Source organism: Arachis ipaensis, chromosome B01 (genome assembly GCF_000816755.2).
Source record: "Arachis ipaensis cultivar K30076 chromosome B01, Araip1.1, whole genome shotgun sequence".
Taxonomy (NCBI): domain Eukaryota; kingdom Viridiplantae; phylum Streptophyta; class Magnoliopsida; order Fabales; family Fabaceae; genus Arachis; species Arachis ipaensis.
In genome coordinates, this window is record NC_029785.2 from 2,283,835 (window position 1) to 2,299,534 (window position 15,700).

General features: G+C 35.6%; 3 protein-coding genes across 7 annotated transcripts in view; all 3 read right to left on the reverse strand.

Moving 5' to 3' along the window:
- The window catches only part of LOC107636315 (60S ribosomal protein L10), a 2,623-nt gene extending 1,125 nt beyond the window's left edge, over positions 1–1,498 (reverse strand). Inside the window, exons 1-3 of the mRNA XM_016339864.2 lie at positions 1,371–1,498; positions 906–1,278; positions 3–74 (exon numbers count right to left, since the gene is read on the reverse strand). Coding sequence (XP_016195350.1) covers positions 3–74; positions 906–1,278; positions 1,371–1,380 — 455 coding nt within the window. The 5' untranslated portion in view covers positions 1,381–1,498. The remainder of the gene's footprint in view (positions 1–2; positions 75–905; positions 1,279–1,370) is intronic.
- On the reverse strand, positions 5,500–12,632 carry LOC107636172 (probable LRR receptor-like serine/threonine-protein kinase At1g06840). Of its 5 annotated transcripts, none has more exons than XM_021115563.1 (21): positions 12,360–12,632; positions 11,254–11,428; positions 10,812–10,962; positions 10,652–10,723; positions 10,429–10,500; positions 10,071–10,214; positions 9,895–9,966; positions 9,716–9,787; positions 9,535–9,609; positions 9,163–9,231; positions 8,977–9,045; positions 8,821–8,892; positions 8,592–8,675; positions 8,353–8,421; positions 7,729–8,222; positions 7,424–7,585; positions 7,038–7,321; positions 6,842–6,893; positions 6,485–6,735; positions 6,270–6,404; positions 5,500–6,137 (listed from the first exon to the last, which is right to left on the reverse strand). In XM_021115563.1, exons 2-21 carry the CDS (start codon positions 11,357–11,359, stop codon positions 5,790–5,792), a joined length of 2,853 nt encoding a protein of 950 aa, XP_020971222.1. In that variant the 5' UTR covers positions 11,360–11,428; positions 12,360–12,632; the 3' UTR covers positions 5,500–5,789. The 5 variants fall into 5 exon arrangements, with proteins under 5 accessions (XP_020971222.1, XP_016195210.1, XP_016195265.1 ...); XM_016339724.2 differs by having other exon boundaries at positions 12,291–12,631; XM_016339779.2 differs by having other exon boundaries at positions 12,262–12,363.
- On the reverse strand, positions 13,231–15,306 carry LOC107644135 (putative pentatricopeptide repeat-containing protein At3g01580). Its single transcript, XM_016347943.1, has one exon. It carries the CDS (start codon positions 15,304–15,306, stop codon positions 13,231–13,233), a length of 2,076 nt encoding a protein of 691 aa, XP_016203429.1.

The following is a 15,700-nucleotide window of genomic DNA, read 5'->3' on the forward strand; positions in this document are numbered from 1 at the left end:
GCAGAGCCTCCTGAGCATGATGACCATGGTTATCCTTGGTGCGAACCGAGAGAAGTACCTGGCCAATGTTCACCCTGGTAACCAGAAACCAAATGCAAAATGAGCATATATCATTGGGATTCCATTTCATATACATTATACAAGGCACTAAAGTATGTTAGTCAGTTATGATTTAACCAACTACTAAATCGAAGGAAGAGCTGCATATATTAATTACCAAAAAGCTGGTCTATGAAAGTAAATCATAAATTTTATATCAAAAGGTGAATTATACAACACAGATGTATTTTCTACGGATATTCTCAAAACAATCACAAATTGAGCAACATGTGTACAATGTTTTATAGCAGACGAAAACATAGCTTAAAAGGTGGTTATTATTTAGTATAGCATGATATAAAATCTGTACAAATAACATCTGCATAGTAGGATGCACCTTTTCAAAATACTCTTTAACAATTTGTTTCAGTTGTGTTAGAATATAATTAGGATCAATTAGTATTATTTAGTATATCTGAATATTTATTATAGGAGATTACGTCTTTATTATTACGATTCTCTTAGTACCTATAAATATCCTTTTATATTTATATTGTATCATTCTAGACAACTTGAATAGACAACTTAAATACAGTCAATAATACACAAATCCTTTCTCCAGTTTAGTCTCTTGTTTTCTAACAAGTTGTATTCCTAAAATATGTTTCATATACAGAAATACTGTGACGTGATAATTGTATGCTGATATGTCACTGCTGTATGACAACTCTCAACTAAATTACGAATATCTTAGATGAGATTTCTTGTAGAGCAAGAAATGATGAGAATTCTTTCATGCGAATTGTTAGATCTATCTATAACTATCTGAAAAGAAATTATTGATAACATGATATGAGAGAGTATACCTAGCGCAAGTGCCCTGCGGCTTGCCAAAGGCGCCCCTCATGCCAGTCTGGAGCCTGTCGGCGCCGGCGCAGGAGAGCATCTTGTTGATACGGAGAACATGGAAAGGATGAACCCTAACACGCAAATGGAAAGCGTCTTTGCCTGCGAATTTGGACATGTACTTGTTGCAAGCAATGCGAGCAGCCTCAAGTGCCTCACTGGAAACATTCTCCTTCTCCCATGAAACAAGGTGCACGCAGAACGGAAACTCATCCGCACCCTTCTTCTTCATTCCGACGTCATAGATTCGGATCTTAGGGTCAGGCACACCCCTGCAGAATCGCGATTTTGGATATGGCTTGTTCTTGATTTGCCTGTAACACCTCGCTGGTCCTGGAAACAAATTTCAAACATTCAATTCTAGAGATTTAAACTTTAAACAGAGATTTCAATTGCATCGAAGAATGAAGGATTAGAGATCGTACTTCTCCCCATTGCGTAAGGAAAATTGAGATGGATAGGATTCGCGGGGTGATGGTGCTTTATATACGCTACGGTATGGGCAATGGCGCGTCATTCGCACGCTGTTTTATTCGTGTCGTTCATTACGTATGGGCTTGCGTCATCGTTGGTACTTTTTTATTCTTCTTTGACCGTCGGGGTTGGGTTAGGAAAGGCCCAGAAAGTTTCAGAATCTTGGATTGGACTTGCTCTATTTTAAAGCCTATTATTCGGCCCATACCCATCTTAATCTTACTGCTTCAAATTTATTAATACCAAAATTATTTTAAATAATTAATACATAATTTTTGTTTTAATATCAATAAAAAATTATGATATTATTATAATTTATCTAAATATATAAATATATAGTGTCTTCATGTCTTAAATTCTGACTATGCTACGCTTGTGGTACATAGCCGGTCCCAAACCCGGATAAAGATGGAGGGTTGTTTTGGCCTTCGACAACCAACATAAAAACTTAGTTGAATCTTCATGACATAAATCAAAGACGTTATTGCGCTAAAACTAGGTCGTTGCTCGGAAGCAACACGCGGTATGACTCGCATACAGTACCAAATGAGTAAGAGTCGCTGCATCGGTGTCCAGGTGTAGTGTTAAATGAGTAAGGGTTCCCGCGTTTTCATGAACGAACGAGAGTAAATAAACTAGTTCAATAAAAAAAATGTAAAGGTAAAGGTGGAGCGGTAGAAGGCTGAGATTTGGGACATAGAACATAAGCACTCTAACAGAAAAATTCATGGAGGTGGTGGATACTATGACAAGAAGGAAGATTAACATCATGTGCCTACAAAAAACAAAATGGGTCGATACGAAGGCTAAGGAATTGGATATTTCTGGGTTCAAACTTTGGTATATGGGAAAGATGAAGAATAGGAATGAGATAGGTATTATCATGGATAGACAGTGGAAGAAAGACATAGTGGATGTCAAAAAGGTGGGAGATCGGATCATTCTATCAAACTTGTGGTGGAATGAGGTATTTTTCATGTGATTAGCGTCTATGCACCGCAAGTGGGTTCGGACGAACAACACAAGATAAGGTTTTGGGAGGATATAGAGAGTTTGGTCCAAGACATACCTTCGAGAGATAAGATTTTCTTAGGAGGAAATTTAAATGGCAATGTTGGAAGTGAAGTGACTTGGTATGGAAGCATTCACGGAGGCCATGTTTTCGGGGTGGTCGATACCAAGAGTAAAACTATTTTGGACTTTTCTTCAACCTTTGACCTTCTCATCGTAAATATATGTTTTAAAAAGAGAGATGAACATCTTATAACCTATAGGAGTGGTATGACAAGCTCTCAAATTGACTTCTTCTTGTTAAGGAGAGTCAACCGAAAATTTCGGATTAATTGTAGAATTATTCCGGGAGAGAGACATCATATGAAGAATCCAAGAACGAAGTGGTGGCGGATGAAAGGTGAGAAACAAAGAAGCTTCTTAAGATGGATAGGAGAAAAGACAAAATGAAATGGGGATGGAAGCGCAGTGGAGATGTGGAAGGAGATGATAGAAGTTATTAGAAGAATAGTAGAAGAAAGTTTTGGAGAATCTAGAGGGATATGACCAAGAGACAAGGAGTTCTGGTGGTAGAATGCGAGTGTATAAGAAAAGATAAAGTTCAAAAAGGGAGTGCTTTTAAGGAGTGATCTTTGTGCCGCAATGTAGATAATTGAAAAAATATAATAGGCTAAGAAAGAGACAAAAGTGGCTGTAAGTGAAATAAGAATAAGAGCATATGAGAATCTCTACTAGTCTTTAAGCACGAAAGAAGGAGAAAAATGTATATATAGAATCGCAAAGAGCTGTGAAAGAAGAACGAGAGACTTAGATCAAATTAAATGCATAAAGGATAAAAATGGAGAGGTTTTTGCTCAAGATTAGAAAATCAATGAAAGGTGGAAGAACTACTTCTAAGAGTTATTTAATGAAGGATAGAAGACTCTTCCGAGCCTTGGTCGGTTATGCACGAGGGAAGAAAATTAAAACTTTGACTACTATCGAAGGATTCGAGACTTTGAGGTAAAAGAGGTTTTAAAACGGATGAAAAATGGCTGGGTAGTAGGGCCTGATAACATTCCAATTGAAGTTTGGAAGGGCCTTGAAAAGAAATGCATCAATTGGTTAACCAAGCTTTTTAATGATATTTTAAAGTAAAAGAAGATGCTAGATGAGTGGAGAAAGAGTAGTTTGATACCTATCTACAAAAATAAGAGGGATATACAAAGTTGTAGAAACTATAGAGAAATCAAGCTTATAAGTCATACCATGAAGTTATGGGAAAAGGTGATAGAACGGAGGCTGAGACAAGAGACACAAGTAACAGAGAACCAATTTAGTTGTATGCGCGGCAGATCTACTAATGAAGTAATATACCTGTTAAGAAGGATGATAGAGATGTATCATAGTACTAAAAGGGATCTACATATGGTGTTTATTGATTTAGAAAAAGCGTATGATAGAGTGCCAAGGGAGGTCTTATGGAAGGTTTTGGAAAGGAAGAGAGTAAGGATCGCATATATTCGTGCAATTAAAGACATGTATGATGGGGCTACAACTAGTATGAAGACTCAAAGTGGTGTGACAGAGAATTTTCTATTGGTATAGGATTATATCAGAGATCATCCTTAAATCCATACCTTTTCATATTAGTATTGAAAGTACTCACAGAGCATATCCAAGAGCCTGTGTTATAGTGCATGCTTTTTGCCGATGATATCGTCCTTATGGAAGAGTCAAGGAAATGCCTAAATAAAAAGTTGGATTTATGGAGAGAAACTCTAGAATTGTATGGTCTGCGCATAAGTCGTAGTAAGACAGAATATATGGAATGTAAGTTCCGCTGTCGAAGAGAAAATCCTAATATAGAGGTGAAGATTGGAGAAAATATCCTACGAAAAGTTAAAAGTTTTAAGTATCTTGGGTGCATCATACAGGATAATGGAGATATTGAACATGATGTAAATCATAAGATCCAAGTTGGTTGGTCAAAATAACGGAGTGCGTCTGGTTTATATGTGACAAAAAAGTGTCTTTAAAACTTGAAGGTAAATTCTATCGCACTGATATCAGACCGGCTATGCTTTATGGTACAAAGTGTTGGGCAGCCAAAGAGGAGCACGAACATAAGTTAAGTGTGGCAGAGATGAAGATGTTGAGATGGATGAGTGGCCATACGCGATTGGATAGAATAAGGAACGAAGATATAAGAGAAAAAGTTGGAGTAGCACTTATTGTGGAAAATATGGTAGAATCGCATCTTAAGTGATTTGGACATGTGAGAAGATGACCGACAGAACACCCAGTCAGGAGGGTAGATGAGATAGAAGATGGATAAGGGGTGAAAGGAAGAGGAAGACCTAGGAAGACTATCCACGAAATTGTCAAATGAGATCTACATGTAAATAGTCTTTCTGTAGACATGATACATGATAGAGTTCAATGACATTGTTTGATTCATATAGCCGACCTCATCTATTGGGACAAAATTTTATTGTTGTTGTTGTAGTGTCTTCATGTCTTAAAAAATTAAAATTAATATATATATATTTTTATATTGTATTATATCTCGTATCTGTGTAAATGTTTTTGTGTTTCATAACTATAAAGCCTATTAAGTGAGTTTTTTTTTTCAATTTAGTGACTCATTTACCCTTATGATCTTATAGTAAATATCATTTTGATATTATTTGAATCTATCTTTTCATACTTCCTCTGTTTTAATTGTGTAAATATATTAATTTTTTACGAATCCAAAAAATGAAAGCCACTATTATTTTGAAACAGGGAGAGTACGTACCCATCTCGTCTACCGTTACACTCTCCTAGTGACTTAAAGTGTCAGAATTAGTTGTTGATATGTGAGATTAAATATTGATCTAACACGATGTTTAAGTCTCGAATTTTTTGCAATTTTTTCATGGAATGTTCAATATTACTAAGAATCTAGCTAACTCAATTTCACAAGATTAAAGTCTCATGAAGGAGTCAAATCCTACCACCATCGGCAACCTCTGAAGTTACAATAGGATAAGTTGCAAAATGATCAGACCAAAAAAATAAAAATAAAAATTTAATTTAATTTTTTTGGTTAATCCCTTTTTTTTTTTTGTTCTTTTCCTACAAAATCTGTACCAGGAAGTTATTGATTACAAATTGTTTTTATCCCAAAACAAACTAATTCAAACATAAAACATGCACTTATTTTCCTAACACTTACATAACTACAAAATCAATAATATTATTTACCTGCCAATTCTCTATAAGTTTTATTACATTGTACTAACAAAAAGAATTTACATAGTGAAGATGAAGTCAAATCTAACAAACACATAGTTTCCTGATCCAATAACTCACACTATGCAGCATGAAATCTTCTTCTATCTTGGCTTGATGCTTGGTATTACTCCACTAACAAGGTCACTACCTGAAACATCTCCTGATACAAAAGGAGTCTTTATAGCAGAGGATGAAGATGGTGTACTTGTACTTAACTTTCCTGAATCACTGGTTATCGATTCGGCTTTCCGGGTATCTGATTCTGGCATCATGGACCATATGTTCTCAAGCTCCCTAACCACCTCTGCCATTTTAGGCCGGGCTTCTGGCTCGTCTTCGCAACACTTCAGGGCCAAGGTCAAGAATTTCTCTACATGCTCAGATGGATAGGACCCCATGCGGTCATCAATGATCGAAAATATTACGCCAGATTGATACGCGACATTAACCTACCATAAAAAAAACTATGTCATCCTCAAGTATCATAGAATGTTGTCATATCATAAGAGATAGGAAATAATTAAGATTATTTATTCACATGGTGAGTTTGATCTAATTACACATGTTTATAGGTAAATTACCTCTCTAACAATGTTCTTGCCATGTGAGATTGGTTGCATCCCAGTCAAAAGTTCCAGAAACACAACCCCAAGACTATAAACATCGCTTTTATCAGTCAACTTGTGAGTTAGGAAGTACTCTGGATCAAGATAACCCTGCATATAAAAGAATGAAAATTAAAGTCTATAATTTCAACTTTAACATGAGCAAGTCCTATCACAAAAGCCTTACTTACCGGGGTGCCCTTTACCACTGTGGATACATGGCCAGGGACAACTCCTTCAAGATCAGGAACTGGAGCGAGCCGCGAAAGTCCGAAATCAGCCACTTTTGCTGTGAACTTAGAGTCCAATAATATGTTGCTGGCTTTAACATCTCTGTGGAATATTGGAGGATCAGCTTCAGTGTGTAAATACATAAGACCCTTTGCTGATCCTAGCGCAATCTTCAATCTCATGGCGAAACTCAGAGGATCTTTTGCTGTAACTGTTGTAAAACATAAGCATACACTTAAAGAGATACAACATAAAAGGAAAGTAAAACAAATTATCCAAAATATCATTGTGCTTCTTATTCGAACCGGATAGTGTACCTGAAATGTGTTCCCTTAGTGTACCATTCGGCATGAATTCATAAACCAGCATCTGCAAGCACAAAGCAACAATCCAAATGCAAGAATCTTAACAGAAAGGGAGTTCACAATGATAAAAAGAAAATGGACTTGCATAGCATTTACTAAAATGGAGCATAGAATGTTTAAACTTTCTGAAATTAAAAGCTAAAGGTACCTGTTCACCCTCTTCATCACAGTATCCAAGGAGAGACACAAGGTTGCGATGATGTAGCCTCGAAAGTAATGATATTTCTGTGAGGAACTCTTTCTCACCTTGCAGTGACCCCTCCTGCGCACGTTTAATGGCAACAACGGTGCCATCAGAAAGAATACCTTTGTAAACCTTGCCATAACCTCCTTGTCCTACTTGAGAAGAGTTGCTAAAATTGTTGGTAGCAGCAGATAATTCTCCAAAAGTGAAGGCCCTTACACCATCAATTTTTATTGAGATCTTAGATGCTGCAAGTAAAGAGAATCAAGTGTTAACATATCCTTTTATAAAAACTCAAGCTTCATGCACAAGGCACTTGTGATAGGTGAAAGAGCAAAACTAAAACTCACAATGACGACGCTTCGAAACTACAGGACGATCTTTCAACTTCACTCTTAATATAAGGAGTGTAACTATTGCAGATAACGTCACGGCGCAGGCAATTGATCCTAAGATTATGCCAGCCAAAGCACCTGTACTTATCTTTGAATTTGAAGACTTGGGGATGACCACTGCATAGAAAGAATTGTAATAACAGCTTAATCTATATAGATAAGACTTTGAATTTGTAATTCTCAGTGAGCTAAAGAAAATGTGACCCAAGTTTTATTGTGATTGTCAAGCATTAAATCAAATTTGAAATCTTGAGACTTACCACCCTTGTAAGGATCAAGGAGATTGAAGCCAAGTAACTCATAAGGACCAAACAAATCACTGTCTTGAATGTGCCATCCGGTGAACATGGTCATGAGCCGTAGGAGCTCGGTTGTATTGAAAATATGAGAGCTGCTGTTATCAACATAAACTGGAAAAAGCTTCAAGTCCATTCTCAACCGAGGTCCGGCTTGCCAATAAAAATTAAATTGAAGCTGATCCATCTGTATACTAAGACCTGTACTCAGGTATTCCTGAAAGGAAAACACATATGGTCGAAAATCCGAAAATCCAGGACTTTTCAGCCGATAACCGACAAGCAATGGTGCTGCACAGAAACAGTCCAAGGAATATTCGAAAGGAGGAGGGCACGCTTGAGCAGGGCATGAGCTGGAATTTGTTGAAACAATGCCATTTGTGTTATTGTCAGCAGTCTCAGATCCACAGAATTGAACCAAGGACTTATTATTTGAGCATAGAGGATTCCCATTGAGCCTGAAATACATCAATTTTTGCATTACAATGTGACAAAGTAATTTATAAATGATCATATCTAATGCTCATCACCACTATATATAATTAACAAGCATAAAAAGGATCGAAAGCCGGTGTATTAGAACTATACGAGAGTGTGACATTTGGAGGAATATCAGTAGTGCCTGATATGCTTGTAAGGCTATTGTTTTGCAACTCCCTGCAAGATGAGAAACATATGCTTAGCATTTCGGAAATTTCGATAACATCTATAAAAAGGAACATGAAAAATGTCAACAACATTCAAAAAATATGAAAACCACAGATAAACACTCCCAAATACACATCTAAGTGGCCAAAAATTGTAGAATTCATCACTTCTGATCTTACAAGATAAATTTTTTGCCATTCAAAGTCTTGTTCTGCCAAATGGTGGAAGAAACACTGCCTTTCAATAAATTGTTTTCAAGTGACCTGCCAGAGAAGATAATTTAGTCAAAACTCGAAAGTCATCATCTACTTTATAACATGATGCCATGATTGTTCCATAGAAATATTATCTTACTAAGCAATTCAAGGTAAAATGTTTGAAAAGGATGCTAAATAGAAAGAAACTTACAATCTTTGAAGAACAGGAAGACTAGAAAAGTAGGATGGAATAGTTCCAGTAAGCTTGTTGTTCGATAAATCACTGCATATATTAGTGGATATCAGAAACTAAAAGTAAAAACATTCTGTATGCAAGGAAAAATATTCACACGAAAGAGATCCTTACATGGTTGTGATGTTGTTGGAAAGCTTGTTGCTAGGAATTGATCCATTCAACTGATTGGAACTGAGGTCTCTGAAATTTTTATAAATAATAGTCAGTAAAACATTTTCAGACTACATAACTCTATTTATCATCACTACACATGGTACAAAATCTTATGTTACATGAAAATTAGATCATGGAACTTACAGATAAAGAAGGCGGGGTATCCTGCTTAAATCAGGAACTGGTCCTCTCAAGTTGCAATTCCTAAGACTCCTGATAAAACCAATCAACTAAATTAAGAAATTTTATTAAGCAGAGGGACGGAGAAACAGCAACAAAATTGTGTCCTACAAATATAGCCAAAAAGAAAATGGAAAGTAATAAAAATAGAATATGGCATTGTTCTTCAATTATCGGCTTCAACAAAGTACTAAGCCATCTAAAAAGGATTTTATGGAGGGATTTTTCAACATTCTTTATGACTATTAGATTATTATAAAATAAAATTTTGTTTCCTACATATAAGAAATCAATCACCAAGATTCTCAAAATCTATTGCATAGCAAATTCACTTACATTTTCAGCAGTTTTGACATGTTGCCATAAGAACTTGGAATAGTATTTCCCTCAAAGTTATTGTTATCAAGTTGACTGCAAGAACAAGAAGATTCGAAACAACAAGTTAGAAACATAATTTTACAACAAGACTCTGCGCTTTTTCCCAAGAAAAGAAGATGAAAAGAATAACAAACCATACATTATAAGTAAGTTTGGCAACTTGTAGAGGTCACTCGGAAGATATCCTGTTAATTTGTTGTTATCAAGAAGACTGCAAGTCCAAAGATTTTCGCATCACAACAAAGGATAAAACAGAATCAAGAAAGTTATTTGAATGGATGCAATTATATCAATGATATCCAGTCATCATCAACTTACAGATGAACAAGACTCGGCAACCGGAAAAGCTCCGGTGGGATCTGTCCGCTAAGTGAATTATTGTTCATGTGGCTGCTCCATCAAAGGGAAAAAGATGAAACCATTATGGTAACAATACAAGTGAAGTAGAAAAATTAAGACTAATTGAACAACACTTTGATCATAAAGAACCTTACAAGTGCTTTGTCTTGTTCAGGTTTGCAAATGATTTAGGTACAGGCCCTGATATATTGTTCTGATCAATTTGTATCCTATCCAAATTCGGAAGATAGCCGAGCTCATCTGGTAGTGGACCAGTTAAGTTGTTTCCATTCAGAAGCCTACAAAACCAATAAAAAACTAAAATTTGAGAGAGAATTTGAATTATTTTTTTCTTCTATAATCTTATAGGAACCAGAATTCAAAACTGATTCACAGACAAGGATATTTATGTAACAAAGTGATTCAAATTTACCAAGGCAATAAAACAACCTTGTTATTGAACCAAATGGTGACAGAAAAAAAACACAAGCCAAAATTGAAATCTCAACTTACAAGAGTTGCAAAGTTTTGATTTCACCGATTTCCTTCGGAATACTCCCAGTTATCTTGTTCCACATAAAGTTCCTTAGAGAACAAAGAAAAGCATATATCAGAGGAAGAAGGATAAATTAACAGCTGCAAAAAAAGAGTAAAAATGGCATCTAGAAATTGCTAAATTGGAAAACCATTCACAATATTAGTCCTTTCTTAAACATCAATTTAGACAAAGTCTTACAATCTTAACAAACGGGTTAAGTTGCCGAGCTCGGGTGCCAAATTTCCTGTCAGGTTCAAACTCAGTAATTGCCTACAAACAAGAAAAACAAATGGAAGCTTAGAAATGTTCATATGGATTTTATGGAAAAGAAATGTCAAATAGAAGATAGAGGCCATACAGTTCTTGAACATGTAGATATCCATCATCCAATGTTTCATTGTAGCACAAAACTCCTGTCCACTTCGATGTACATGGATCATTATCTCCCCAGTTGCTCAAATTTCCATTAGGGTCATTCAATCTTTGCTTTATGGCATTCAATGCTTCAACTACATATTAAAACAAAAGCAATCATCTCATCATCAATGGAACAAACAGTTACCTACACTACACATTATCAGCACTGCTTCATAAAGTTTTTTCTTTAATTATTTGGATAATTATTGCAAGGGACACATGAATACTGCATTTGCACAATTGTTTTTACCAAGTTTTCTTATGATCTTTAGCACAACAACAATTATACACAGAGACAAATTAATGGACTGGAAATATTCACTTCTAGAAGAAAAGCATCATGGAATATATATCAAACCAAAATGAAAGTAGAAGGGTAAAACCTTCAACAGGGTCAGTGATATTATTCTCCGCCGAAACATGTAGCAAGTAGCAGCAGAACCACAAGATGAAAAGAACTTGATGCTTGCAACCCTTTGAAAGATACATCCCGGCAAAGTAGATATCAACGAAACTCTTAAATGTTTCTCATGAACCAAGCAAGCTACTTTTCTCTCTCTGAAAGCAACAACTTAGGTAAGAAACATCCATGGATGCATAAAAGCCTAAGTTCAAAACTAAAGAAGAATATCTATTTTAGATAAAACCCCACGTATGCATAAAGTACAGAATTTACAATAGTTATCAAACTAAAAGGCAAAAGCAATTCAGTGTAGAAAACCAAGGCATATCAAATCAACGAAGAAAATAACAGAATTAAAAGCAAAGTCAAAGCTAAAATGCAAATACAAATAACTATTAGGCTCTTAATTTAGAGAGTAAATACTTGGAGAAACAAAAAGGAAAAAGGATGGCAACTAAAGAAGAAAATTTGAGATAGCGGCTGAATGTTTTGATCAAGAAAGAGTCTAAATTGGAATAAAAAACTATCCAAAAAATGCAAAAAACACTAGCACAAGAGGTTAAAGCAAATAAGAGCTGAATATTATGAACAAAAAAGAATCTAACTTGGAAGCAAATAGTATAACTAAGCAAAAACAAAGACTTCGGGTGGCTACAATCAAGATAATTAACAACTGAATACTATGAACAAAAAAGAAGCTTTGAATCAAACACTATGAACAAAACAAGAACTAACACATGGGGCGTCAACTATAAGTTAAAGAAGAAAACCAGCATATAAAGAAGAGTACCTGAGATAATTAAGAGCTAAATATTATGAGCAAAAAAGACTCTAACTTTGAAGTAAATGGTATGAAGAAAGCAAAAATTAACACAGGGGGTGGCAACTATGTATCTATGGAACCAAATTAAAAAAGAATACCTGAGATAACAGCTATAAAGAAAGAGAATAATGATATATAAAGAAAGAAAACAAAAATTTAAACTACCACATGGGTGTAGTTGCAGCTAAAGTTACCAAAAGATAGTGAGGCATGAACATATGATGAAAATGAAAGGGATGAAGAAGAGTGAGTAGGAGTAGGACCAGGTCAGCACACACAACAAATGCAGCAGGAAATGTAGGTGGTGGAGTTGATGATGAATGCAATGCCATCACTGTCATGAAAACTGTAGCTTTTCTGAATCCAAATTCAATGGGAATTTCTCAGTATAAAATAAAGGGAGAAAATGGTTGAAACTTGAAAGAGAAAGAGAGGTATAATAATAATAATAATAATAATAATAATAATGTGTGTAGTTGAAGACTTTGACTTTTGTGGGGGATGAATGAAAATTGAAGGAGGAGAGAAAGAAGAAGAAGAGAAAGCAAAACCCCCGAATGAGACAGCTTAGACAAGCAATGAATAAAAAAATTGAGTGAAGAAAGACGCAATACACAAAATGTTTGATATTTCTACATCAAATCAAAAGCGTACCCTGGATAAATAGACAATAAATAAAAGACACACATTATTTAGTAACGGTTAATTATAAAAAGGTTAAAATTATAGGTGTAATTAATTTTATGTGAAATTAATAATTGAGAATGGTTAAATAATTTGATAATTTTATTAATTTATGAATCCTATTAGTATAAAGAATTTGGGAAGATAGCTAGTATGACAGCTGTATAAAGAATACGAAGAGATAGCTAGTATAATTTTATTTTTTTTTTCCAAAAAATGGTAGTAATTTTCATTATTACAAGTTAATGGGAATGGATCCTCTCTATTTTTTTTAACACTTGAAAGAATAAAGTGTAATCTCTCACTTTTAATTCTATGAGTGGGACCAAAATTAAATAAGAGAGAGCAATGAAAGATGAGATTCTACATTGGACACCATCCAATTTTTTTTCCACTAGGATCCACTCCAAGTTAATAACTCACAAGAGGCTCAATCTGTACTTGAGGAGCTTAACCTTCTTCCCTCATTCTTGCATTAAGTTTTCTTAGCATGTCATAAATTTGATCACATTCATGATGTAATCTATCACAAGCAACAAAATTATGAACCTCATTCCTTAACTCAACCATACTTCGACCTACAATCTTCTTCAACCTATTTTCCTTTACCAATTTCCTAATATTTGCAGCATTATGCCAATTCTTGTCCCCACAATAAATATTTGATAAAAGTACATAATACCCTGCATGATTAGGGTCTAAGGAAAAAAGATTCTGAGCTGCAAGTTCTCCCATATTTATGTTTTGATGAATCTTACATGCACCAAGCAAGGCTCCCCACACATTAGCACCAGCTTGCATTGGCATGCGATTGATTATTTCCAAGCCTTTATCTAGCTCTCCAATCCGGCCAAGAAGATCAACCATTATGGCATAGTGCTCTGAATTCGGCTTCAATTGGTACTCATTTAACATTGTATCAAATATTTTTATCCCTTCTTTAATCAAACCTGCATGACTACAAGCAAACAGAATAGAAAGGAAGGTTACATGATTAGGCTTAACATGTGAACTATCAACCATCTCGTTGAATAACTTCAATGCTGCTTCTCCTTGCCCATGGAATCCATAAGCTGCAATGATTGAGCTCCACACAACAACATCTTTATGTGTAATTTGTTTGAAAACTTTGTTAGCGTTATCTATGCTACTACATTTTGCATACATCTCTATGAGAGATGCGCCGACAAAAATGTTATTGTCAAATCCACATTTAGTTAGGAAACCATGAAGACAAACGGCTTGTTGAAGAATCCCCAAATCCGAGCTAGCAGCAAGAATCTTCACGAGGGCAATTGCATCGGGTAGGGTTCCGGTAGATAACATGTTGCGGAAAATGCCCATTGACATGTGAGCCATTCCAATTTCAGCATACCCACTAAACAAAACAGCCCAAGAAACTACATCCTTCTCTGGCATTCTGTTGAAGAGGCTAATTGCATTTTCAGGCTTAAAGCATTTCATGTACATGTCCATAAGAGCTGTAGAGACTGCCATATCCAATTCAAGACCATTGTCAATTGCTAATTTGTGAATCTTCATACCCTCTTCCAGATTGGACATGTTAGTGCATGATCGCAGTACACTAACAATAGTAACCCTGTTGGGTTCAACTCTGTTATCAATCATTTGATTGAAAAGATCTAATAACTTGGTTTCAGCTCCATTATCAGTATAACAAGCAACCATTGAGGTCCAAGATATAATATCCTTATCAGGCATTTTCTCGAACAAGTTATATGCACTCTTGATAGAACCAGTTTTTGCATATAAATTCAGCAGTGCATTGGTCAAACATAACTTGGTGTCATAGCCCTTTCTTTTTACATATCCATGGATACTTCTTCCAAGCTTAAAATCCGATAACTGAGCACAAGCGCAAATAGCGCTAACAAGTGTCACTGGATCAGGACTCACATTCTCTGACGCAACCATTTGTGAGAAAAATGCAAGTGCAAGTTCAGGATCGCGGCTTCGTTCGTAGCCTGTAACCATTGAAGTCCATAAAACCACATCTGGATTTGGATACTCCATAAACACTTTTTCAGCATCATTCATTCGTCCACATTTCGAATACAACTCAATCAAGGCAGATCCCACAAACACATCCTTATTCATTGCCTCTTTCTTGAGAAAACCGTGAATCATTTCGCCCAGTTTCAGCCTCTGCAAACCAACACATGATTTCAAAGAAATTGATACTGTGAAATTGTCAGGTCTTTCCTCAGCTGATAAAGCACATGCATTCATCCGATGAAACAGGCAGAGTGTCTCTACCCATTTTCGTTCTAAACAATAGCTCCTAAGCATAGCATTCCACAGATGGACAGTTCTACAAGGTGATTCTTCGAATAGCTTATATGCTTCTGTAACTGAAGCATATTTAGCATAAAGAACATTAAGATTGGTAGCAATGAAACTATCGTGGGCAAGGCCCAATTTCAAACATTGGGAGTGCAACTGTGCAATTGATATCTTACTGCAGCAAGTTCCCAATAGCTTCACTAAGAGATTCCTCCGGTGCATATGTTTACAACGCGGAGAACTAGCAAAATATGAGGGAGAAGGAGCAAAACCGCCAGCGAAAAGCACGCGACGGACGATGAAGGAGCTGCCAAATGGCGGGACGGCAGCGGCAATAGAGCTAGGGTTTGTCACCTCTTTTCTTTCTTCGAAAGAGGGAAGCTTGATTCTAATTTCCGAAGATACCAAGGTGAGAGACTGCAGAATGATCGGATAATATCTGTATATTTGCGGTAATTATTTGTATTTAATTTAAATTTTGTAGATATTATTCGATCTGTATATTCATTGAATCGGATCAAATATGATAACATCGGATTGTGTATTTAGGAGTAATATTTTTATATATTCGTATATCTGATATAAATAGTATAGTTTATAATATCTTATTTTTTAT